The sequence below is a fragment of the Cornus florida genome, unplaced genomic scaffold, assembly GCF_030987335.1.
Source record: "Cornus florida cultivar Cherokee Brave unplaced genomic scaffold, ASM3098733v1 CherokeeBrave_3.0.0_Hap2_Chr07, whole genome shotgun sequence".
NCBI lineage: Eukaryota > Viridiplantae > Streptophyta > Magnoliopsida > Cornales > Cornaceae > Cornus > Cornus florida.
The window spans coordinates 62643747-62669921 of record NW_026775577.1 but is presented as its reverse complement, the minus strand read 5'-3'; the positions used below and the strand labels follow the sequence as shown (position 1 = coordinate 62669921).

General features: G+C 37.1%; 1 protein-coding gene and 1 pseudogene across 1 annotated transcript; both read left to right on the top strand.

Annotated features, from left to right (window-relative positions):
• The first annotated feature begins 19547 nt into the window (after positions 1 to 19547).
• Positions 19548 to 19646, top strand: LOC132267794 (small nucleolar RNA R71; annotated as a pseudogene).
• A 5283-nt stretch (positions 19647 to 24929) lies between these two features.
• Positions 24930 to 25479, top strand: LOC132266264 (uncharacterized). The gene is made up of 2 exons (XM_059767118.1): positions 24930 to 25047; positions 25178 to 25479. Exons 1-2 carry the CDS (start codon positions 24930 to 24932, stop codon positions 25477 to 25479), a joined length of 420 nt encoding a protein of 139 aa, XP_059623101.1.
• Positions 25480 to 26175: the final 696 nt, after the last annotated feature.

Below are 26175 nucleotides of genomic sequence, written 5' to 3'. Positions count from 1 at the left end.
GGGGGAAAGAAAGATCTCACCAAGGACTATAATAAACACTAAGGCACTACGGCATTTACCAAGAGGGAAGAGGTCAAAAAAAGAAGAAGAAGGGTGGCAGCCCAAGGGGCTTCCATGGATGCTGGCCAAGGGGGGGAGGAAGAAGAAAAATGTTAACTTTTTCATTTCATAGCCCCTTAATTATATAAAAACCCTAAAAGTGTCCCGAACGAGTCCCGCCGGGTCCGAAAATGTGGAATTTGCGCAGACGCACTCAAACGGTAAAACACTGTCAACAAAAAAGAACCAAAATAAGAAAAAATGAATAACGAAAGAAACGGCGTCGAAAATTGAGTCCCGAGCAAAAAGATATGCCCCGAACATGTTCGGTGGCAACCGTGGTCGGAAACCCTAAAACTGGGGAACACGACTAGAAGACAATTCTAGGAGTACGCAACTCGACAAAAAGTGAAAATGAATCCCATACGAGGATCCAGGCTTAAAATAAGGCATTTTGCAATAACTTTCATTAATTGCATAATGCCCCTACAAAAAGTGATAACTGCAAAACTAGCCAGAATGAAAATATCTTTCAAAAGATATTTTCTTAAAAACCCCTGAAATAAATATCTTCAAAAAATATTTATGAAAAACACCCCAAGAAATAAGAATGTTGCTGAAGAATCCTTTCATCCACGCCCGGGGAAAAAGAGCAAGTGGTGAGTTTTTCTCCAAAAGTAAAGCTACGTATTTCGAGGAAATCAACTGGAATGAAAACTCACAAAGTCAAAACTCAACTCCGAACACGAAAACTAAGGTTGTGCCAACAAAGTGTCAAATGGGAAAAAGACAAAAAGTGAATAGTGTTCAAAAACTGCAAAATATGAAAATGACTCGGTCCTTAAAGGAAGTTGTCAATCCAAATAAAAGAGTCTCGGAAACCATTCCCGATGACTCAAGTCGACACTAAGTGATGAGAACCGAACTAAGAAAAGAAAGATCAACGGAAAAAAAATATCCGTAAAAATCTGAGAAAAATGAAAGGAAGAAAAATGAGCGGGTCATTACAACCTACCCTCCTTAAAAAGATTTCGTCCTCGAAATCCAGCCCTAACAAAACAAAAGGTGAAATTAGGGTAACTACGGAGTACATCTCCAAGTATCCCACACAACATACTGCAAAAACAATCTCAAAACTGAAAGACAACGTACAAACCAATGTCATTCTCACCCACGTGTTCATGACAAGACAACATCTCAAAAGAAAAGTGACCATACGGCCACACGACAAGTCAAAACTCACACACAGAACCCAAGGTCAAACAAGGAACGAAAAACAACAACCGTAAGCATCCCTCCTGACAAAACATCATACGGATCCAAAAATAACCACCAAAAGAACTCTAAGATAACCACGTATCATATCAGGGCACCGAACAAAGATGACGTGGCAGTACGAAAAGCAACCAAAACCCGCGCACGACGTATTCAAATGTGTGGTAGTAATGACAGTGCCTAGTACCCGCCCACACTTACTCATCAATAAGGTAGCATCGACTGCAATTAACACTTGCCTACAACACACAACTTTATACAATATAATAACAGTATAAGGCACTAATTCATAACCTGCCCCCACCAGGTCTACCCATGAAACCTCTCGATACAAATGAGATCAATGTCGCAAAACGATCATGGCCAAAAGCAATGTGGGAACCAGGCATCTGTGAGAGTTGGGATATGGTCCACATACGTTCCAGACCATCCCGACCAATCCCAAACTCTGACAACAATGTCATAGGCACCATTATGCTTAAGGCCCTAAATCCTCAATACAGCAAAACCAACATCTTCAACATCTCAAAATACTCCTATTAACAACATTAACCAAGAATTCAAAGCCTGACAAGCAAATCAACACCTCTAAAAATCAAACGAACCTTACTACAAGACATTTCATCGAAAGTCCTACATATCTCCCTAAAACAGATCAACTACATGACCACCCGTAATCAAACATCAAATCCACATCCCTATCATGGATAACTAAATCCTCAAAATACAAGTCCACCAAGTGGCATACACATCAAAATCTTGACAACCAAGGTCACAAAATGAATCTCTCGAAACCGTACTTGGCAATACCAAGCTAAATCAAAATTTCTCAATTTCAAACCATAAACAACTACTGGAACTACGATTCCTCAAAACTATGCCTAGTCATAACTAGGACGAGAAAACCCCACAAACAAGCCATATCCAACAGCGATCCTTTAAAACTTCTCCTAAAAGTCAACCACATCTAAGTCTCCAAAACCAAAAGCAAGTCTCCAAAAGACATCCCTAAGCAGCGTCAAACTCACACAATGAGTCACCCAAATCCTCAATCAAATGGATACAAGTCCCCGTAAAATGATCTCACACCAATCAACTCACTCTGAGCACCACGACTCTATCTCTAAAATAAAAGACAATAATGTTAAAGACTTCACCCCCTACATGGAAGTAAGTCAACCAAAATCTATCAAATCCTCACCAAGGACTCAAGATGATAATGGTGATCCTCACGGACCGATCAACCCCAAAACCGTGCATAAGGCGACGAAGAAAAAAGACTCACTCCTTGTGAAGTCCCTAACACGAACCAAGAAAAAGAGGAAAAACCCTATTCTCTCACAAGTGTCAACACCACTACAAGGAATTTCACAACGAAACCATTGTGGAAACCCGCATACACATTACGTGTGTCCGAGGGAAACAAAAAGGAAAACTAAACATGGAAGTCATATAAATAACAAGGAAATGCAACTACCAAGGAAGTACATCTACTCATATAGATAAAAATCAAGGATACATGTAACACATTTCCACGTAAGCACAAAATCATGTCACTAAAGCACAGTAACAACATGACATCTCTAAGCATATAAATAAGGCATTCTAATGCCATACAACAAAAAAGCAAATGTGGATACACCTCCACCTACTCATGCATTGCAATATCATAAATCATACTACTAACATGGTAGTAAACGAAACTGCAGAAAATAAAAATAATGCAACAATAAACCCTATGGACATCATGTCCTAGAGGGCCTAGGTAAAAGAAAAGACTAGTCCTAGCCATAATCTGACTCCAAAAACTAATGCAACAACAACTTGTCTCAAAACAATCGTGAGCCCTTACCATAATGCTAAGACTCTAATAATCCATTTCCAAATCTAGAGGTGACACTACAAGTGACACTAACAATGCAATGCTCTCTCTACCCAAAATATCAAGCAATCGACTTGATCCCAAAAGTGTCATCACGCAAGGAGAACTTAAAGAAAATGGCAACTATAGCCATACCAACAATAACCAAATCAATCACTACGACAGATCCCCAAAACAAGCATCATCATCTTCGATCAAAAGGATTATGCCTATCAAAACAAAACCAACATTGATTCCATCCGAACTGCACTTGTAGCTAGCCAGTACGGTAGCATGACAGTGCTATGCACCCGCCCACAAACGTACCCGCCCACGAAAATTGCAATCCCAGGGGAATCATCTTGAATAACCAAGGATCCTAAGAGGTCCATAACCTCATCATGGCCTAAAACCAACAAATCCAACATTACGGTAGCGCCTAATGACTCACCTCACAAGAGCCTAAACAAAAGGTGTCTCACCACCTACCTCAAAACCAATGTTAGGTCAACAACAACCTATACTACCACGAAACTGTGACTACAATCACTATCAACCTCAACTCGTGCCTTAATGACCAATTTCATGTCATGCCAAATATGTAACACAGTTATGCATATACAAATCTAATCTAGCATACATCATATGTTATGCTCTTTATATTAGAATAAAATCACTCTAAACAAACAGCATACCACATATAACACATACGCACGTAAACATGTTATCAAAAAGAATGTGAACATATCAAAATAAATCAACAAAAGCATGAAATACACCCAAAACCCGTCGTCCAAGATATTCAAACCTAGGAGCTCTGATACCACTTGTGATGGCCCAAGTTTTGTAAACCCAGTGCATTAGTGATGACCTAAAGTTGACCCAAAAACGAATCTAAAATACGGAAGCGAAAGAAGTAAAATAGTCTCTAGAGATGTACGTCATCCCTAAGGCACCAAAATGACTCCCCATGAAGCCAAAGAACTCCAATGAGTCAAGTACTGAAGCAAGGATTTCAAACTCGATAAGAAATCACCAAGAGTAAAATGGTCATTCCAAACTAAAATGGATGCCACCGTGCACACCATTGGAAAGACAACAAAAAATGAACAAAGTTAGACTCAAGAATAGCCTGATTCGGAGTCCGAACGGAAAAGATATGAAAATGGAACAAAGTGGCATCCTCCGTTTAAGAGATACCAAAACCCTATCTCACTAAAATTATAATAACTCTCACTATGGTTGGATTTTTGATGTGTAGTTGGTACTATTAGAAAGCTAACTTCAAGCTCTTGAATTTAGACTCAAGAATGACTTGATTTGGATTAAAAAAAAGAGTGAAATATGACCCTCTGAAGTTGGTGGAAGAAAGCTGTCTAAGAAAAACTGAAAAGGAAGGGCTTCAGGGAGGATCAGTCGACAGACGGGAAGGATTAGCCGGCCAAAACTCAATCATTAGCCGGCTGATGGCAAGGATCAGCCAGCCGAAATGACCTTTTTCACAAGCAAACTCACTGGAATTGGTCTCGAGAGACTATCAGCCGACTGACATCAGTTGTTAGCCAACCGATGCACCTGATATCAGTAAAATTTGCTATTGTCAAGTGTGTGGAAGGTGCTCGGTCCAACTCTAAAGCTATACATGCATCCTATATGATCTGAAAAAAGTTTAAAAACATTTCATAGCCTCATACAAGCATCCATAACATGCTAAAACGATAGGGAAGCTTGAAACTTACTTTAATGCATGAAATTTGCATAAAAACTCATAAATCATCCCATGAAAGTTCCAAAATTGAAATTTAAGAGTTTTGTGAGATGTGGATATGAACACAAACGTAAAAAGACATTTAAGATGCGTCACAATGACTCATGACCTCAAAATACCCCCAATGCAAAATATGACCTATCAACCCTCAATTTTGCCTAAAATGACTTTTAAAAGAAAAGTTTAAAACAAAAACTCATAGCTGTTTTAAAAAGACCGTTTGGCCCTTGGCCATACTTCATAAACATAAAATGGATATCAAAAAGTATGCTTAGGCACACATTACAAGTCTCAATGTAAAAATGACATTTTTAACCTAATTATACATTACAACTTCAAAAGTAAAACTCAAACATGCTAACACTTACATGTGAACAAGAATACATTTAAATGAACCTCAATCCTTCGAAACGACCTAGAGATATTGTGCATCCCAAACTAAGGTATCCATACCTGAAAAATAACCCGATAACTTTGGGATGAGTAAACAAGTTACTCGTAGGGAATGTGCATGCAAAGACTTAACATTTTACAAGGTTATCTCGTTAATGCGAAACAATTTAAAAGGTTATGCCACCTAACGTCTATGTCAAAGGTGAGACTCAGGAAGCATCCCAAGCTACCTTAGATGATTTCTAGCATAAACCACATTTTTATGCAATTAAACAGCATAGGAACATACGATACAACGCAACAATATATAGATTATCAAAGTTATCAACTTGAAATCTAAAATGCGAAAATAACTAAAGTGAGTCATGCCACCTAACGTCTATGTTCCAAATGAATCTATAGGATCATTCATAAGTTATATTTGAACAATATAGCATAAATGTACTGAATAATATCAAAATTTGCAATGATTCATTAAAAATCATAATGCATAAATGTACTTAACAACATTGAAACTACAATGATTCATTAAAAATCATAATGCACAAATGTACTTAACAATATTAAATCACTAATAACCAAAACCACAAGTCACAATTAAACATTGGTTGTCAACTTAGAATTGAATGCGAAATCAAATAGTGAAAGACTTGGATATCAAATCTCGGAGTAAAACCAAGACCTAAACGGTTATTCCGGGCACTAACCCGCTGGGAATACCACACTAGTGCTCACTATAAATTGGGGAGACCTCATACCTCTCGCACTAGAGCTAAACTCTATCCATGTCAAAGTAACAATGTCCCAAGTAACTCCAAAATCAATAAATAAGTTCAAAACTTGTACATAATTAAATAATACACGAAACCACTTTCCATGCACAAGTAGGTTGAAACCACACAATCCATGTCTTAGAGTTTCAATTTTAAAATGGCATATATAATGCCAAATACGAAGTGTGCGATTCATTACACAAGACAATAATATATTCAATATCGGAAACATGTTCTCATGAATATAAATTTAACAACAATGTTATTCAATGCTTAAAGTATCACCAAGTGAATACACAACAAGTCTAAATCCATGATTTATACATAGAATCAACTTTTGAAACATAATTAAATCCATGGAACAATTAGATATAATTTAATTAAATAAAAATAATTAAATTCTCTAGATTTCAAATCAATTCCAAATAGCCTCAATTTAATGCATGTTAAAAAACATAGCACGGTTACCAATAATATCAAGTCAAAAATCCAATTAAGTGGCTAAAACACTTAAAATAAAATTAATTAAACTAATTAATTAATTTTCTCTAGATTTTAAAACAATTCCAAATGTCGTCAAATTAACATACGTTAAAGAACATATCATGGCCTATTTTAATATTACATTTCAAGTTGATTTCATGCTAGTTACAACTATGTGAATTAAACTTTCGTAAAAGAAAATTATTAAATAAATGCTTCAATACTCATTCAAATGTCCTGAATTTAATATATGTTAATAAACATATCAAGGCCTAATTTAATAACATGCCACAATTTAATTTCATCACATATACAACCATGTGAATTTAATCTTACATAAAGAAAATAATTAAATTAAATTCTAGATTATGAACAAAAGTATGCATACAAGTTGTATAAGCATCAATAGCATGCAAGACAACAAAAATATAAACCTATAACATCCCCTACCTCCATCTCAAATCCCACCGAAAAGAAACCGCTCTGAATCTGACGATACTCCTAGGTTATGTCGGGGACAACAAGGTGAACATTAAACACCAAGGAGGTATCACCAAAATTCAAACCTGAACTCAAAACCCGATCTCAAAAATGGTCAAAAAGGGATTCTAAGAAGGGGGAAAGAAAGATCTCACCAAGGCCTACAATAAACACTAAAGCACTACGGCATTTATCATGAGGGAAGAGGCCGGAAAAAGAAGAAGAAGGGTGGCAGCCTGAGGGGTTGTCATGGTTGCTGGCCAAGAGGGGAAGGAAGAAGAGAAATGTTGACTTTTTCATTTCATAACCCCCTATTTATAGAAAAACCCCAAAAGTGCCCCAAACGGGTCCCGCCGGGTCCTGAAAAGTGGAATTTGCGCAGACGCACTCAAACGGTAAAATATTGTGAACAAAAAAGAACTGAAATGAGAAAAAAATAATAACAAAAGAAATGGCATCAAAAATTGAGTCCCGAACAAAAAGATATGCCCCAAACAAGTTTTGCGACAACTGGGGTCAGAAACCCTAAAACTGGGGAAAACGACCAGAAGACAATTCTAAGAGTATGCAACTCAACAAAAAATGAAAATGAATCCTGTACGAGAATCCAGGCTCAAAACGAGGCATTTTGCAATAACTTTCATTAATTGTACAATGCCCTTACAAAAAGTGATAACTGCAAAACTGGCGAGAATGAAAATATCTTCCAAAAGATATTTTCTTAAAAACCCTTGAAATAAATATCTTCAAAAGATATTTAAGAAAAATACCCTAAGAAACAAGAATGTTTCTGAATAATCCTTTCATCCACGCCCATAAGGGAAAAAGAGACAGTCGGCGAACTTTTCTCCAAAAGTAAAGCTACACATTTCAAGAAAATCAACTGGAATGAAAATTCACAAAGTCAAAACTTAACTCCGAACACAAAAAGTGAGGTTATGCTAACAAAGTGTCAAATGGTAAAAAGACGGAATGTGAATAGTGTTCAAAAAGTGAAAGTATGGAAATGACTCGGTCCTTAAAGGAAGTTGTTAATCTAAAGAAAAGAGTCTCGGAAACCATTCCCGAGTACTCAAGTCAACACTAAGTGACGAGAATACAACTTTGAAAAGAAAAATCAACGGAAAAAAAATATCTGTAACAAATCTGAGAAAAAGGAAAGGAAAGAAAATGACCGGGTCATTACAAATCGACTATTTCACCAAGTGGGTAGAAGCTCAAACACTAGCTACCATCACGGCAAACAATGTCAAGGACCTCACTTGGAAGTCTATAGTATGCAGGTTTGGAGTTCTCCATGTCATTGTGTTAGACAACGGTAAGCAGTTCGACAGTGTTGTCTTCAAAAAATTTTATTCCCAGTTGGGAATAAGAAATCATTACTTATCACCAGGGCATCCGCAAGCCAATGGACAAGCAGAAGTGGCCAATAGAATAATACTTAGTTTAATTAAGAAGCGACTTGAGAAAGCAAAAGGGGGTGGCAGAAGGAGCTGCCTGGTGTATTATGGGCTTACAGATTTATAACAAAAACCCCAACAGGTGAAACCCCTTTTCTTCTAGCCTTTGGGAGTGAAACAGTAATTCAAGTGGAAACTGGTGTGCAAAGTTTCAGAACCAAACACTATGATCCTGTCAGACCCTATACATAATTTTCTTCATGAGCATAATTTTATTTTAATAAATATGATTTCCATATGAACATGTTTACGTGCACTTACATTTGGTAGCATGTCTAGAGTGGGGGTATTGTGAAGTTCTGGTGTGTGTTGAGTTTACTAATAACAGCCAATTGAAGATAATAATAATATTATTATTATTATTATTTATTTGTACAGCATGTGGTGCGTGGGTGTTAGTGTGTGTGTGATATTATGAAGTGTTTGATTTGGTAAATGCAAAATGAAGTGGGTGTAGGTGATATTGAAAGTATATAATGATTAATTTATAAAGAAGTTTTATATTAATATCATATATTATATATTAAAGCTTTCCTGGAAAGTTTTTACCAATTAAATTAATGTTACATGTGTCCAGCACTGAGGTTATATGTGAATCTCATGTTAACAACTATATTCTATTTCAGCACATCAAGAAAACACTTAAACAATTATTACTTATGTTGGGTATGTTATATACATGATATTAATTTGAGGACTGCTGCTTGTGTACCAAATAAGATAATATTGGAATGTTAAAGCTCCTTCCAGAAGCTTAGTATAAGGCGGTGGTGTGTGTATACGTGCACATGTGTGTTGCGGCCAGCACCCCACACACACAATACACTTATGCATGTGTGAGTTGAATAGTGTTAAACAAGAGATATACTGAGATTGAAAAGGAAGAAGAAAATAAATAGAAACAGAGGAGGGTGTTTTGGCCATAGAAGGAGAAAAGAGAGAGAACAAAGGAAAAAGGAAGCATAAGAAGAAAAGGAGTATAAAAAGGGAAGATTTTTCCTCTCTAAAGTGTTAGCGAATTCAAGGATGGGTAAGGGGTTGTATATTTAAATTATATATTGAAATTTTGTTATTTAATCTTTTAGTACTTAATTCAATTAACTATTACAGCATAGATACCATTTATTTATAGTTTTTTACTTGAATCAAAGGCTACTTTATGTGAATTGATACCATGATTAGTTTATTGAAATGATGAAGTTAGTAATTAAAGATTTGTGGTTAGAAATGTAGTTATAATTATGTGTAAAGTGTGGGATTTAATATAGCGGTGATAATTATTATTTAATTATATTTAGAAAGAAATATAACATGGTTATAATATTGTTCAGGCAAGGAGATTGAACAGACCGCATTGACAGTGCTGAAGGAAAAATAAATAATTTGAAAAGTAGCAAAGGTGAGTGTACTCACTGGAAGTTTATACTTGAATAGGTATTTTGAAGTATCAAAGATATTATTTTGATGTGGAAATGCTTATATATATTATATAAGGTCCATACTCTAGCCTGGAAAGAAAGTAATATAATATATAAGGTTCATACTTTGGCCTGGAGGGAGAATAATATATTATATAAGGTCCATACTCTGGCCAAGAAGGAGAGTATTATATTATATAAGGTCCATACTCTGGCCTAGAAGGAGAGTACTATATTAAATAAGGTCCATACTTGACTGTTCGTCGCACTACCATCAAGTTTGAGAGTGTGAATTTTAGGCGAGGGCCAAGAGTTTTACATTTATAAAAACTACTACTACCTTTCACTAAGAATATAGCTAAGGCGAGTAGGGATCATCCCAAGGGATTGTGAGGGTCAAACAAGGTTGTGGAATCGCTATTAGGACTAGTAGGTCGAGTGATCAACAATTAGTTGGTTGGTTGATCAAATTAGAGAGCAACGAAATTAAACTAAGTGATAACAAAAGAATGCAACTAGGAGTAAGTAAGAGAGAGAAGAGTCTTGGGGTTTAGAGATCACCACCAAGCAATGCATTTCTATACCATTGACAAGTGACTAATGAGGGCAAATGGTGTGTTGCAATATTGGTGTGTGTGTGTTTGGTTGATTCAACAAGCAAGGATGGCTAGTTAAGCATGTATTGTCTAAACTTCATGTGAAAGGCACAATATATCTAAGCAATGAAGCATATATTGTCTAAACAACATGTGAAAGGCACAATAGATCAAAACAAGTCATTAATCCTTTCATTAAGCTCACAATCCAAATACAACACAAGGTTAGAGACATATGTTATTTGCATTCAAAAGCTTGGATCATCAAAAAACAAGCATGAATTGTCCTCCCATTTAACACTACACTACAACTATACTACATCTATATTACTAGCATGAAAATAAACTAGGGGAGAGGCACAATCCATCAAGGAATAAGTATGAACCACCAAGAAAATCACAAGAGCATTCCACTAAGCACTATGTTTTGACAATCTCTAAATCTATAGCATCAATACACATAAACATGCATTAATAGTACAAAATCTAGAGACAAGCACATGAACATCTATTCTAACATACATAAACATATGGATAGAATGAAATGATCAATTGGAAGCATTTAACTACATAATTCATTGAACAATCAAGATCTATATATGTCAAAGTGTCAAAACATCAATTACAATACTATTCCCTCCATAATACACAAGATTAAGATATAGAAAGCATGCTTGGGGCTAACTCTAGCCCCAAGAGGATGTCTAGCCACTCATGGTGATGTTGCTCCAACCCTCAAGGGCTAACTTCATGGAAAAAATCTGCTCTTTGTTGATGAAGAGTCTCCAATGGTGTCTCTAGCCTCCTCCTCCTCCTCTAAGCTTGTTCTCCAAGAGATAATATGAAAAATGATATTAGCCTCCCTTTGTAAAAAGCAATCCTTATCCTTATATAGGTAGGTCAAATCACACCCAAAATGAGCTAGGGTCGTGCACACAATATTCCCTAATGATTGGATAAAAGACAACTTTCAATGAGCTGGAAATTTAACTTTTTTACACTGAAGGAAGTTCAAATCGATCGAACCTTGGACTTGGATCGATCAAACTTGGCTAAGATCTATCGAATTGAGGTTGGATCGATCCAACTGGCTGAGCATTTTGGGAAAAGACAAATTCGAGATATTTTGGGAGATATTTTTGGGAAAAGGACAAAAGTGGTTAGTGGGTGGTACAGCTGTGGATAAGATCAATCATTTGAATAAGGACAAAAGTGTTCGATTAATCGAAGGGTGGTGTTGGATCGATCGAACTTTAGACTTTATGCTTTGGGTCAAAGTTTGGATCTATCTTGAAGTACTGAGATCGATCAGTGTTCGATCAATTAAACTTTGCTGCTTCCCACCTTTGGCTTCATTTGCTTCTTTCTTTCTCCACTTTGCTCCTTTCTTTGTTTAATCCCAGAATTGCTTCAATTAAGCTCTTATTTGGCTGAATTAGCTTATTTTCGGGATAAGTGCCTGAAAATGGAAATAATACGAAATCAATCTAAAACGGTAAAGTAAGATAGATAAAGGTACTAGAATGCCTAAGCTTAAGGGGTTTAAATATGCACTTTTCAGCACTCATCACACCCCCAAACTTAAATATTGCTAGTCCCTAGTAATGAATCTAGAAAATAATAAATGGATAACGCCACTTTCGTAGGGAACACGATTACACTTAGCACATGCAACAAGCCTTTTAAACCCCTAGGTTACCCCTAGCGGACGAGTGAAGTCTCGTGAGGGTTTCCAGAAATGGTACCAACAAACATTAACTCATTCTTTTAAAAGAGGTACCAATATTGCAAACAAGCATTGGGAGAAAACTACCTCAAGTATGCAATTTTTCAAATATTTTCAAGCAATCTCCCAAAATCTCAACATCAAGCAAACAAATATGGTTCTCCACACATCAAAAAAATGATCATGCAAATCAAAACAACTCTAGAATCCTTTCTGAGTGGACCGGCATCAAATGTGTTGCTATCTTAGCCAACTAGAGAATTAATCACATCCTTACCCACAAACTAGCACACAAATCTAGTACGATCATCAAGATAAAAAGTGGACCTTTTATTAAAGCTTTATTGTTCTAGGTGCGCTTATTCTTTTCACTCGATTTTTTTTTTTTTTTTTTTTTTATAGGATCAAAGATGGAAGCATGGTGCAATATGTTGATCTATTAAGCTTTTTAGTGATTCATGAGGTCGAGCGTTAGGTCAATGACTCCCAAACTAGATGGCTTTAGGGCATCAGGCATTCAAATACCCCTACGAACTTACAAGCTCAAATCAATTAGGTTACAAATCAAGACAACAACCATCTAATCATTTCCCACTTTCACCTTTTGGGAGAAGTCCTCACTTTTTTTATTGCTTTTGGAACTTCTTTTTTTTTTTTTTTTTGTATTTAATTATTAACCTAGAGTTTGGGCCCTCCACCTTTCGGCGTGAGAAGTTCAGTGTTTGATGAGGCTAGAATCCCGGCTACTTAGTGAAAAGGGGTTGCTATCCACCTTTATCAAGAATAAAAGCTTTCAATGCACTACTAGCTCAATTAGGATATAACCAATTCAATAATCAACAAAGCATGTACCCCACAAATGAATTCTAGTGTACGCCTGTGCTAGTGTAGAATCTTAAAATGAATCTCAAAATAATCACAAAATCAAAAAGATGTGGACCACAAGTGCAAGCAAGATATCAATCTTTCAAAAAATTTACTCCTAATTGGCTTCCACAAAGCATACAAGGAGTATTGGACTCTCAAGTCAAGCAATTTTTAAATTTTAAGCAATATAGTCCTCAAAAGATCAAAATCATAGCTAGATATGGACCAATCATAGAAATATCCCTCAATTACACAAGTCATGCTCAAAATTTTGAATTTAAAACTAACACTGTAAAGCACCATTCCCCCCAAACTTAAATGGCACAATGTCCTCAATGTCCAAAGAGAACAAGGGAAAGAGTATACCAGTGCAACTAAGCAAGAATGATCGGGACTGAAGTATCCGAAGTGGGTGGCATGGCCCCCCCAAACTTGGGATGAACAGTGGTCCTGAAAATTGGCACTTGGATAAACTCATCAGATAACAAAATGGGATAATTAGTGCACACTGGATATACAAGTGTAAATGGGATAAACAGATAAAGAGATGAGAAAGGTATAAGGGTAGTCCTGAAAAATCGGGTAGCACTCTCTCACTAAAGTCACTGTGATGCATCTGATGGAGTCAAACATACAGATATGATAATATAATCATATGACATCCATAGCAAAAACAGATATATATAAAAAATAAAAAAAAAAGATAAAGTGTAGGTACAACAGAAATATCAAAACCGACAGACCGGCTGTAAAAATAATAGTATTGTACAGTGACAAAAATAAAGATCAGAGATCAGAGAGCGGAGAGGGATCAAAAGATAGAAGGAACTGGGAACTCAGGACGATGAGGTAGGACGGGCAGGTCGGGCTCCGCGGATATCTCTAGATAGATCTCAGAACATAGTCGTAACATCCGTACGGAAGGTAGCAAAATCAGCTCTGTGGGCTGTAAGATCAGCTCGTATAGCAACAAAAGCATCCTCAAGAGTCTGTAGGCATACTCCAAAGCTGGGGCTCAAATCTGGAGCCTCGGGTATAGATGAATCAGAAGAAAACTCCTGAGTCTGCTCCTGCTCGTGAATGGGCGACCCAGCTAGAGAGTACTACTCTGTGCTGTCTGCAGGGCGCTCTAAATCAATATCTATATGCTCGGCAGCTAGATCAACTGGTGCGTCGTCTGCTGCGGGATCTGCTGTTGCTGTCTGAACTGCTGCCTCTGCCTCCTCCTCAGCCTCTAGCTCCTCTGCAGCCACTACCGCGTGGTCCTACAGTCTAGTAATAATGGCGTTGTAGCTCTTGTTCCAGTCCTTCTTCAAGAAGTGACAGGAACCTCTCTCAAGATGCTCCTGAGGATGAATAAGGTAGCACTGGTCAATCAAAATCTGGGTGATGAGGTGGCCGAATGGGAGAGACTTAGCCTGTCCGGGCGTCTCCTTGCTAATATACTCATCAAACATCTTCCTCATCACGCTCCAGATGAGCGCGGGAATAGATACCCAGTGCCCGGTGTAGAAGGCGTAGAGGGCTGTCAAATAATCTCCCCTCCTCTGAATCTTGTGCCCTGCCATGTAGATGTTCCGGAAAAGTACGGAATCAATGAACCATAGGTCATCTGGAAGGAATGTCCGGGTGGCGAAGGTCTCGCCACCGGCATGGTGACCTGTAAGAAAGACTGCCATGTCGGCATAAGAAGGCCTGTATAGCCTCGGATATGTCTCTTGAAGCTCTGGAGGACAGCGGTATGGGCATTAGCAAGAGCGGGCTAGCGAGTCCACTGTGATAGTGATCTAATGGCCATCTGTAGCAGTGACCAGCTCAGCTGTGGTACGCGGGGATGGTCGGAGGTTCTGGAAGAACAACCGTACCAGCCACGGGTAGACTGGCTCTGTGACTGGGGCAAGAATAGCTGCAAGGCCCCTCTGAATGATATCGTGGTAAGCTGATCGGGTCAGCACCGATCTGAAGAAAAAGGTTGTGTTGAACACTGACTCATGGTCAACTGTCATATGCGCATATCTAGGCACGGGCCTATCACGCTCCTGAGCTGGCTGAGCTGGCTGGCGTGGTGGAGATAGTTCTGGTGAACACTCAGCTCCAGCATGTGGTAGAGATGGTGATGGTGTAAATGCAGGTGGAGCTGTAGAGGTGAATGGAGTATGGTCATCCTCAGCCTCATGAGCAGGTGACTGAGGTGGTGTAGGCTATGCTGGCTCTTCCTGTACATGAGAGGGCTCTGCTGGCTCCTCTATCCGTGGTCTAATATGTCTTTGAGGCCCGTGTTGCCTCTTGGCAACAGTCTTGCGCTTAGTCATAGCTTGTAAAATAATTTTAAAACTTTTAAGGGGAGTTAGTACCAGAATTAAGAATTGAAGGCACGAAATAGAAACATGCATGTCAAATAAGATAGACAAATCATATAGATGACATGAATCTATGCAAGTGACAAGATATGAAACATGCTAAACAATGTACGTATAAAATGCATCCAATGTGGAATATCACAGGCATTGGGCATATATAAGATAGCATGAATACAAAATATGAAGAATGAAGTGTGTGTGTGAGATCTGTGAAATTCGATCGATCAAAAAAAGAAGTAAGATCGATCACAAGAGTTAGATCGATCGAAAATAAGTGAGATCAATCTCACAACTTCGATCGATCTAAGATATGAATTTGATCGATCTCTCAAGATCGATCTGAGATACAAGTTCGATCGATCGAACTGTGCGATGAATAGAAACAGTCACAGATCTGTGACTTTGGAAGCACGGGGCCCATACGAACGTGTTCGTGGGCCCATCAACACAACACATCATCAAATCCCATCATTGTAGAAGGCCCATTCTCCCAAAATGAATAAATATATGCAACATATATTCAAACATATATATACGTATATACATATCTATAACTCAGTGCTTCGAAGCTTCAAAAATGGAGATTCAATCATGTATAAAGCATGAATGTAACATATAAAGCATGTAAGCATCATATCGAAGCTTAAATCATATATGAGATCTCGGATTTTACCTCAAAACGATTAAAGAAATGGAGAAGGTACGAAGGAAGTGAAATCCGAGATGAGGGAGAGAGTGTAGCTTGGATCTCGCAGGAGATGGAAGAGATGAGTATGCACAGTGACAGCGACGAAAGAGAAGGGGGTTAAGGTTTAGAGGGTTGGATCGATCTAAATGATCGATCTTGAGACCTTCTAGGTCTATTTTAAAAACATTTCCCGATTAGTTCGATCGATCGAACTGAAGTTTCAGATCGATCTAACTTTGATGAACTCTCCTCAAAGTATTTTTTGAAATTTTTGAAAAATAAAAAACTAAAATTAAAAATTAGAATTCAAATTAAAAAGAAATTGTAAAATAAAATGGAATAAAATATTTTTGGATTTTTATTTTTATTTAGTTTTTATTTTTATTTTTTTTAATTGAATAAACAATAATAATTAAAAACTAAATAAATTAAAATATTTTTGAATTTTTGAAAACTTTTTGAAAATAAAATAAAATGAAATGAAATGAAAATAAAATAAAATAAAAATGAAAATATTTTTGGATTTTTGAAATTTGAAAAGTCAAAATAAAGTCAAAATAATGAAATGAAGAACTGAGATCGATCGAAACAAGAGTTCGATCGATCAAACAGAGAGCAAAAATATGCAGGTTTTTGGTTCAAAAATCTGGCTAAGTGTTGGAACTTGAAGATCGATCGAACTTTGAAGTTGGATCGATCGAAAAAAACTTCAGATCGATCTTGAAATGTTTCGATCGATGAGACAGAGAGCTGAAATATGCAGGTTGATACAGGCTCAAAAATTTTCTAAGTGTTGAATCATGAGATCGATCAAACTTTGAAGTTGGATCGATTGAAGGTCTCTTGATCGATCTAAGAATAAGTTCGAACGATGGGACAGAGGGGTGATTTGGATGCAGGTGGATGTAGGTAGAAAATTTTTCTAAGTGTTGGATGCAGGTGGAAGTTCGATCGATCAAACTCTCATTTGAGATCAATCGAACTTATGCAAAATGCTTAATCACAACACAAAATTCATGCAATCCTAATCACAGTTCCTATTAATGCATATGAACCAAAAATAAGTATCTAGACTTCGCAAGAAATGAAATTTAAGATAGAAATGGGGGAGGAATAGGGTTTTGACACCTTACGAAATGTTTTTGCTAGTCTTTAACGTCTCTAGCAAGACATTGGGCTCTTTTAGCCCGGATCAAAGATCTTGTAATGCATCCCCTCCTTGTTGGGGTGATAGATGCTTTGAACTCCACCTAACAAATGGTTCTTTAAAGAACTTGTTGGATCTATGCAATCACAACCTTTGGGCTTCCATGCCCTTTCAAAGCAAGAATTTGAAACAACACTTTTAGAATGCAAGGTTGAAGATGATTCTTTGGAAGTTTTGGTCTTACATAAAAGCTCACTTCCTTGACATTGAAGATCATGACATTTATCTACAACATTAACCTCTCCATCATATTTGTCAAATGAATTGGGTGTGGGATTAAAGATATTCAACTTCACCTTCATGTGGCCAAACGAGATCTTCATTATCCCCGTCCTACAATTGATGTTGGCATTAGCGGTTGCCAAGAAAGGATGACCAAGGATAACGGGAATTTGGCTCTTAGGATTGGGGACCGGTTCCGTATTTATGACAACGAAATCAACCGAGAAGAAGAATTTATCAATTTTAATCAAAACATCCTCAATTATACCCCTAGGCTTCTTAATGAATCGGTCGGCAAGTTGCAAAACTACCGACGTCGGTTTTAATTCACCTAGGCCAAATTTAACATAAACCGAGTATGGAAAAAGGTTGACACTTGCTCCTAAGTCAAGAAGTGCCCGATTAATGATATGATCACCAATAATGCATGAAGTAGTAGGTGAACCGGGGTCCTTAAACTTTGGCAAAGTGTTATGTTGCAAAATTGAGCTTACTTGCTCGGTCAAAACCACTTTTCTTGGTGCTTGGCTCTTGTTCTTCCGCTTTTGGGTGCACAAGTCTTTCAAGAATTTGACATAAGCCGGAATTTGCTTGATTGCATCCAAAAGTGGAAGATTAACTTTTACTTTCCTAAACATTTCCATAATTTCATTGGTTTTTGCCTTTTGCTTGTCTTTTGAAATGGATCATTTTAATGCATCCGAAATAGAACTTTTGGTTCAAACACTTTTTCAGAATTTTCTTTTGAACTTTTTTCAACACAAGAAGTTTTTAAATCATTTTGTTTCAAATCATTTTTCAGCAAAACTTTTTCAGCATCATTTTTCAAAACTTCCTTTTCAAACACATTTTTCAAGACTTTTTCATTCACAAGATCATGTATATGCAATGAAGGAGGAATGGGATGTGAAACGGGATGGGTGACAACTTGAGGTTGCACCGGTTCACTCTCTTCATTGGACATTTCAACTTGATTGTCCATAATCCTACCACTCCGCAAGGTAGTCACCATATTAACATGTTTAATGGTGTGGCCTTCCGATGAGGAATGGGTTTCCACAACACATTGTTGCTTAGGTGGGGCATTAATAGGCATCTTTCCCTTCTCTCTTGCATTGAGAGTGCTTGCTATTTGCCCTACTTGGGTTTCTAGCTTCGCAATAGATTGAAAGTGAGAATGAAACAATTGAGTATTAGCCTATAAAGTGCCCAAAGCATTCAAAACTTTTTCTTCAAAGGTGGGACTTCTAGTATTTCCTTGAGAATAAGATTGGTTGGGAAAATGAGAATTAGCAAATTGATTCCCTTGTGATTAATAAGGTCTATAACCTTGGGATCCTTGGTTTTGAAGTGGAGGTGGAATGTACTTCCCTTGAAAACCGCCTTGGGAAGGGTTTGAGCCCTCTCCTTAGTTTTTCCAAGAGAAATTCGGATGATTCCTCCAACTTGGATTATAATGAGTACCATAAGGATTGTTCCCTTGGTTCACAAAAGCTGCATTGACTTGTTCATTAGGTTCATTTTGCACTTGTCCGTGAGGACTATGAGAAGTAGAATGAAAAACACTAGAACAAGTCATACATGTTTCATTTGATGCACGATGAGAATGGTTAGGGAAGGAAGATACTTGGTTCGCCGAGTTTTGGTTAATCAAAAATTGATCAAACCTTTGAGATAAAGACCTCATTTCGGTGGCTATTTTATTTGAATGGTCGACTTGATGTAAGCCAACACTCTTCCTACCTTATGAATTTCTACCATTCTTGGATGATAATGTTCTATGCAAAGAATTTTCACTCATACTCTCATAAAGACGCCACACGACATCCTCATGCCTATCAATGTATGAGCCACCCATGGAAGCATCAACCATACCCTTATAATTGTCCGATAAGCTCTCAAAGAAATATTGAACTAATTGCCATTTGGGCATGTCATGATGTGGACACTTCCTAAGCAATTCATTGAAACGTTCCTATGCCTCATGAAACGTTTCTCCATCCCCATGTGAAAATTCTCTAATTGAGGTTCTCATGCCATTGGTTTTTGAAACCGAATAGCATTTCTTCAAGAACTTTTGTTGCATTTATGCCCAAGAAGTGATTGAAAAAGGTCTAAGATTGTTAAACCAATACTTTGCCTTGTCTTTTAAGGTGAATGGAAAAAGTTTGAGTCTTAAAACCTCTTCCGGCATGTCCGTATATTTTATGGTGGAACATACTTCAAGAAACTTATCCAAATGCTTGTAAGGTTCTTCACTTAGAAGTCCATGATAGTTATGAAGCATTTGAATGGTTTGTGGCTTAATTTCATAATGATGTGCTCTAAATGGAGGCAATTGGATGCATGTAGGTGCATTATACTCATTAGGCACATAATGGTCTCTTAAATCAAAAGGTGGATTAGCTACTTGAGGTACAACATGAACACCTTGGTTTTGAATTCCTTGATTGATGATGGGAGGTTGTGGAGCATACATTGGCCTTGGCATTCCATATGGAGCTTGGCCTTGTTGTTGTGGTGGTTGGTGAATGTATGGCCTAGGCATGGCTAATGGTACTTGTATGTTCTCATTGTGCACATTTGGATGAAGGATACCTTGTTAGTCTATATGACCAAGGTCCTCAACATGATCATCATTATGGTTATCCATTGATAGATTGGTTTTATTTAAACTTCCTCTTCCTCTAGGATTTCTAACGATGGATTCAAGATGCAAATCCAAAGGGATAAGAGTGGGTCTTAATGAACGAAGTCCATGCATGCATAATGCAAAACACAATAAGCACAAAGAATGACAAACACTATGCCTTCACAACAATGCAATTAGACTTCTTCCACAAACATTTAATTCATACTCCCATGCTTTAACAATAATGATGCAAAGAAAATTAAGAACAAGCCTCCACGCGGGCTCACGATTTGTTTAAGAAATTAAAAACAAGCCTCCATGTGGGCCAACGATTTAACTAAGGGATTGAGTAAAGAAAGTCTCACAAAGGTCCTTCAGCACTTCAACTCCAAATTTAAAGCTTAGCTTAGCAAAAAAAAATTAAATTTTTAGCTTTTTTACTTTCTTTGCTTTGCTTGAATGCTCATTTGCTTGCTTCCTCTCCAACAATGCACCTAGTCAAGTAAGAACAACACAATAAGTAACCAAAAAGAAAAATAAAAAATAAAGTAAAGACACGATCAAAAGAGTACTAATCCTAATTGATTCCACAAATCCGACATTGCCAAATCAAATCAATCCCCAGCAACGGCGCCAAAAACTGACCGGTTCGTCGCACTACCATCAAGTTTGAGAGTGTGAATTTTAGGCGAGGGCCAAGAGTTTTACATTTATAAAAGCCACTACTACCTTTCACTAAGAATATAGCTAGGGCGAGTAGGGATCATCCCAAGGGATTGTGAGGGTCAAACAAGGTTGTGGAATCGCTATTAGGGCTAGTAGGTCGAGTGATAAACAATTGGTTGGTTGGTTGATTAGACTAGAGAGCAACTAAATTAAACTAAGTGATAACAAAAGAATGCAACTAGGAATAAGTAAGAGAGAGAAGAGTCTTAGGGTTTAGAGATCACCACCAAGCAATGCATTTCTATACTATTGACAAGTGACTAATGAGGGCAAATGGTATGTTGTAATATTGGTGTGTGTGTGTTTGGTTGATTCAACAAGCAAGGATGGCTAGTTAAGCATGTATTGTCTAAACATCATGTGAAAGGCACAATATATCTAAGCAATGAAGCATATATTGTCTAAACAACATGTGAAAGGCACAATGGATCAAAACAAGTCATTAATCCTTTCATTAAGCTCACAATCCAAATACAACACAAGGTTAGAGACATATGCTACTTGCATTCAAAAGTTTGGATCATCAAACAACAAGCATGGATTGTCCTCCCATTTAACACTACACTACAACTACACTACATCTACACTACTAGCATGAAAATAAACTAGGGGAGAGGCATAATCCATCAAGAAATAAGTATGAACCATCAAGAAAATCACAAGAGCATTCCATTAAGCACTATATTTTGACAATCTCTAAATCTATAGCATCAATACACATAGACATGCATTAATAACACAAAATCTAGAGACAAGTATATGAACATCTATTCTAACATACATAGACATATGGATAGAATGAAATGATCAATTGGAAGCATTTAACTACATAAATCATTGAACAATCAAGATCTATATATGTCAAAGTGTCAAAACATTAATTACAGCACTAATCCCTCAATAATACACAAGATTAAGATATAAAAAACATGTTTGGGGCTAACTTTAGCCCCAAGAGGATGTCTAGCCATTCATGGTGATGTTGCTCCAACCCTCAAGGGCTAACTCCACGGAAGAAATCTGTTCCTTGTTAATGAAGAGTCTCCAATGGTGTCTCTAGCCTCCTCATCCTCTAAGCTTGCTCTCCAAGAGATAATATGAAAAATGATATTAGCCTCCCTTTGTAAAAAGCAATCCTTATCCTTATATAGGTAGTTCAAATCACACCCAAAATGAGCTGGGGTCGTGCACACAATATTCCCTAATGATTGAATAAAGGACAACTTTCAATAAGCTGAAAATTTAACTTTTTCGCACTGGAGGAAGTTCGATCGATCGAACCTTGGACTTGGATCGATCGAACTTGGCTGAGATCTATTGAATTGAGGCTGGATCGATCCAACTGGTTGAGCTTTTTGGGAAAAGACAAATCTGAGATATTTTAAGAGATATTTTTGGGAAAAGGACAAAAGTGGTTAGTGGGTGGTACAGCTGTCGATAAGATCAATCATTTGAATAAGGACAAAAATGTTCGATCGATCAAAGGGTGGTGTTGGATCGATCGAACTTTGGACTTTATGCTTTGGGTCAAAGTTTGGATTTATCTTGAAGTACTGAGATCGATAAGTGTTCGATCGATCGAACCTTGAAGTTGGATCGATCGAACTTTGCTGCTACCCACCTTTGGCTTCATTTGCTTCTTTCTTTCTCCACTTTGCTCCTTTCTTTGTTTAATCCCAGAATTACTTCAATTAAGCTCTTATTTGGCTGAGTTAGCTTATTTTCAAGATAAGTGCCTGAAAATGAAAATAATACGAAATCAATCTCAAACGGTAAAGTAAGATAGATAAAGGTACTAGAATGCCTAAGCTTAAGGGGTTTAAATACGCATTTTTCAGCGCTTATCAATACGCTGGCCAAGAAGGAAATTACTATATTATATAAGGTCCATACTCTAGCCTAGAAGGAGAGTACTATATTTTAATGCCTGTAAAGCTGGAAGTTATATTTGTTAATGAATTTTAATTGAAGTTATCAGATAATATTTGTTTATATTACTCTGATATAGTAGTGCTACATTCACTGGGCTTCAAGCTCACTCCTTCCATATCTATAATTTTTCAGGAACAAGGGTGGATTGCTACTACTAGGTCTAGAGTCTATGGTGTAAGTGGGGAAAAGAATAATGGAACATCTTTTGTATAAAATGTAAATATTGTAGTAGAATTTAATATTTTGACTTGTAATTAACGGTTTAATTTTCTTAGAACTTGCAAAATGGATTTATAGTTTATTTTTTCATTGTGAACTGTTAAGCAGGCACTTTGATGTAGGAAGACGTTACATATGAATGAGGTTAATGCAGATGGTTAGATACATTCCAATTGTTCAATTTATTAAATAGTGTAAATTGGGTTGGGGTATGTCAGCTTTTGGTATCAGAGCCTAGGTTTTCTAGGTTCTGGAGGTAGTAAGAGTCTAGACTGGCAGTGGTAGTAGGAGGTGTGTAGTAGAGTCATTTATTTGACTTGATTTTATACTAATAAATATATATGGTGATTATGTATCATATATATATGTTGTTATATTTGAGATTCATTACAGATAAAAAGTAATGGAAGGGGGAAATGGTTGTCATGGAACTGAGGAAGAAGCCACTTATGTTCCTATTGAGGCTAAAGTAGAATAACCCATTCAGGGTGATATGGGAAGAGAACAGGAGCAGTTAATTAGTATGCAGGAAATGGAGAAGGCTATAACAAACTTGGCATAACAGAATGAAAAATTTGTGGCAAGTCAAATCATAACGCAAGAAAGGCTGGAGAGGCAACAGAAAAGAAAGAAAGGTTCGTATTATGAGAGGTTTATAAAGCTAACACTCCTAGAATTTTTAGGTACTACCAAACCAGAAGAAGCAGAGGGGTGGGTAAGAAGAATGGAATCAATATTTGCAGTGATGGGTGCAGCAGAAAACCAGAAGGTGAACTTAGCTACATTTATGTTAAAAAATGAAACTAGTTATTGGTGAGACATAACAAAACATTTATTGCTTACTCCAAGAGAAAAAGAGATGATATTCTAGAATCCATTTGTTAAATCTTTTTATGAGAAGTATTTCCCTCCAATTTACAGAAAGGAGAAGGAGCAGGAGTTTATTCTCCTAAAATAGGATAGAATGTTTGTATCTGATTATGAAGCTACGTTTACAGCTTTATCGAGGTTTGCACCTAAGTTTGTACAGAATAAAGAAGATAAATGTACAATATTCCAGGATGGTTTAGAGGCTGCTATTAAGTCCAAAGTTTCAGTTTTTGAGGAAACAAATTACAATAGACTGGTGAATAAAGTAATGATTGCCGAAAGGGATGTGAAAGAATTGCAAGAAAGAATGGAACAATACAAAAGAAATAGATCTGAACCATCACAATCAAGAGGATGTAAAGGAATTTCAAGTCAAGGAGGTCAAAAGTCACAGTATGAAAGGGGAAGGGGTAGTGAATCTCAAGGGTAGACAGCAGGTATTGGAAGATGTCAAGGGTTTTTCGAACAATAATCTGTACAACAAGGTAGCTTTGGAGGACATGGTACTGGCAGGGGTTGTTTTCAGTGTGGAAGGGAAGGTCACCAGAAGAAGGATTGTCCTATGTTGAAAATAGAAAAGTGTTATCATTGCCATCAGTCGGGTCATCAGAAGAGAGACTGCCCTATGTTGACAGGAGTGACCTCAGTGGGTAGTGTTGCTAGTTCTAGTAGAGGTTTTGCACAGGGGAGCTCATCAAGAGGAGGTAGGGATGCTACATGCGGTTCACAAGCCTAGGGAAAATTGTTTGCTATGATACTTTAGGATGCTCAAGCAACGCCGGAAGTGGTGATAGGTACACTTTCTATTTTGGATAGAAATGTTACTGTGCTTATTGATCCCGGCTCAACACATTCATTTGTTACATCATCTATTGCTATGCATTTGGGTAGACCACTTTCATCACTAAATAATAAATTGTTTATTTTTACACCAATGGAGGAAGTGGTAGTGGTTGCTAATGAATATCGAGATTGTGTAGTAAAAATGGGAGATAAACAGTTAAAAATGAATTTGATACCGTTAAGCATACCAGAGTTTGATATAATTTTGGGTATAAATTGGCTATCTGCGTATCATGCTTCAATAGATTGTTTCCAGAAAAAGTTGTATTTTAGATACTAGGGCGCCAGAGTTCAGATTTATTAGGGAAAGAAATGTTATTCCGAACTGTCTCATTTCAGCTATACAAACTAGAGAGTTATTCAAGAAAGGGTGTCAGGGTTACTTGGCTTATATAGTTGACATTGAAAATAAAGAGGTGAAACTAGAAGATGTACCAGTGGTAAGAGAATTCACAGATGTGTTTCCAGAAGAATTGTCGGGGTTACCAGTGGACAGAAAGGTAGATTTTACCATTGAGTTGGTACCGGGAACAACTCAAATTTCTATTGCTCCATATCGAATGGCACCAATAGAATTGAAAGAGTTGAAGATACAGTTGCAAGATTTACTGGATAAGAGCTTCATTGGACCTAGTATTTGACCATAGGGTGCACCAGTGTTATTTGTTAAGAAGAAGAATGGTACTATGTGGTTGTGTATTGATTACAGACAGTTAAATAAAGTAACCATCAGAAATAAGTATCCATTGCCACGAATTGATAATCTATTTGATCAGTTGCAAGGGGCAAAGGTGTTTTCTAAGATTGACTTGAGGTCAGGATATTACCAGTTAAAGGTAAAGGATAGTGATATTTCTAAAACTGCTTTTCGGACTCAATATGGCCATTATGAGTTTTTGGTAATGCCTTTTGGGTTAACAAATGCTCCAGCAGTGTTTATGGATTTAATGAATCCAGTATTTCATCCGTATGTTGACTCTTTTGTTATTGTCTTCATCGATGATATTTTGATATATTCTCGGAGTGTAGATGAATATGAAAAACATTTAAGAATTATGCTACAGATTTTACGAGAGAAACAATTTTTTGCTAAGTTCAGCAAATGTGAGTTTTGGCTTGATAAAGTTGTATTTTTGGGGCATGTGAGATCTGGGGATGGTATTTATGTTGACTCGTCAAAAGTGGAAGCAGTGGTGAAATGGGAAAGGCCTACTAGTGTGACTGAAATCATAAGTTTCCTGGGATTGGCAAGTTATTACAGAAGGTTCATTCAAGGGTTTTCTAATATTGCATTGCCATTAACGAAGTTGACCCAAAAAGAAGTAAAGTTTATGTGG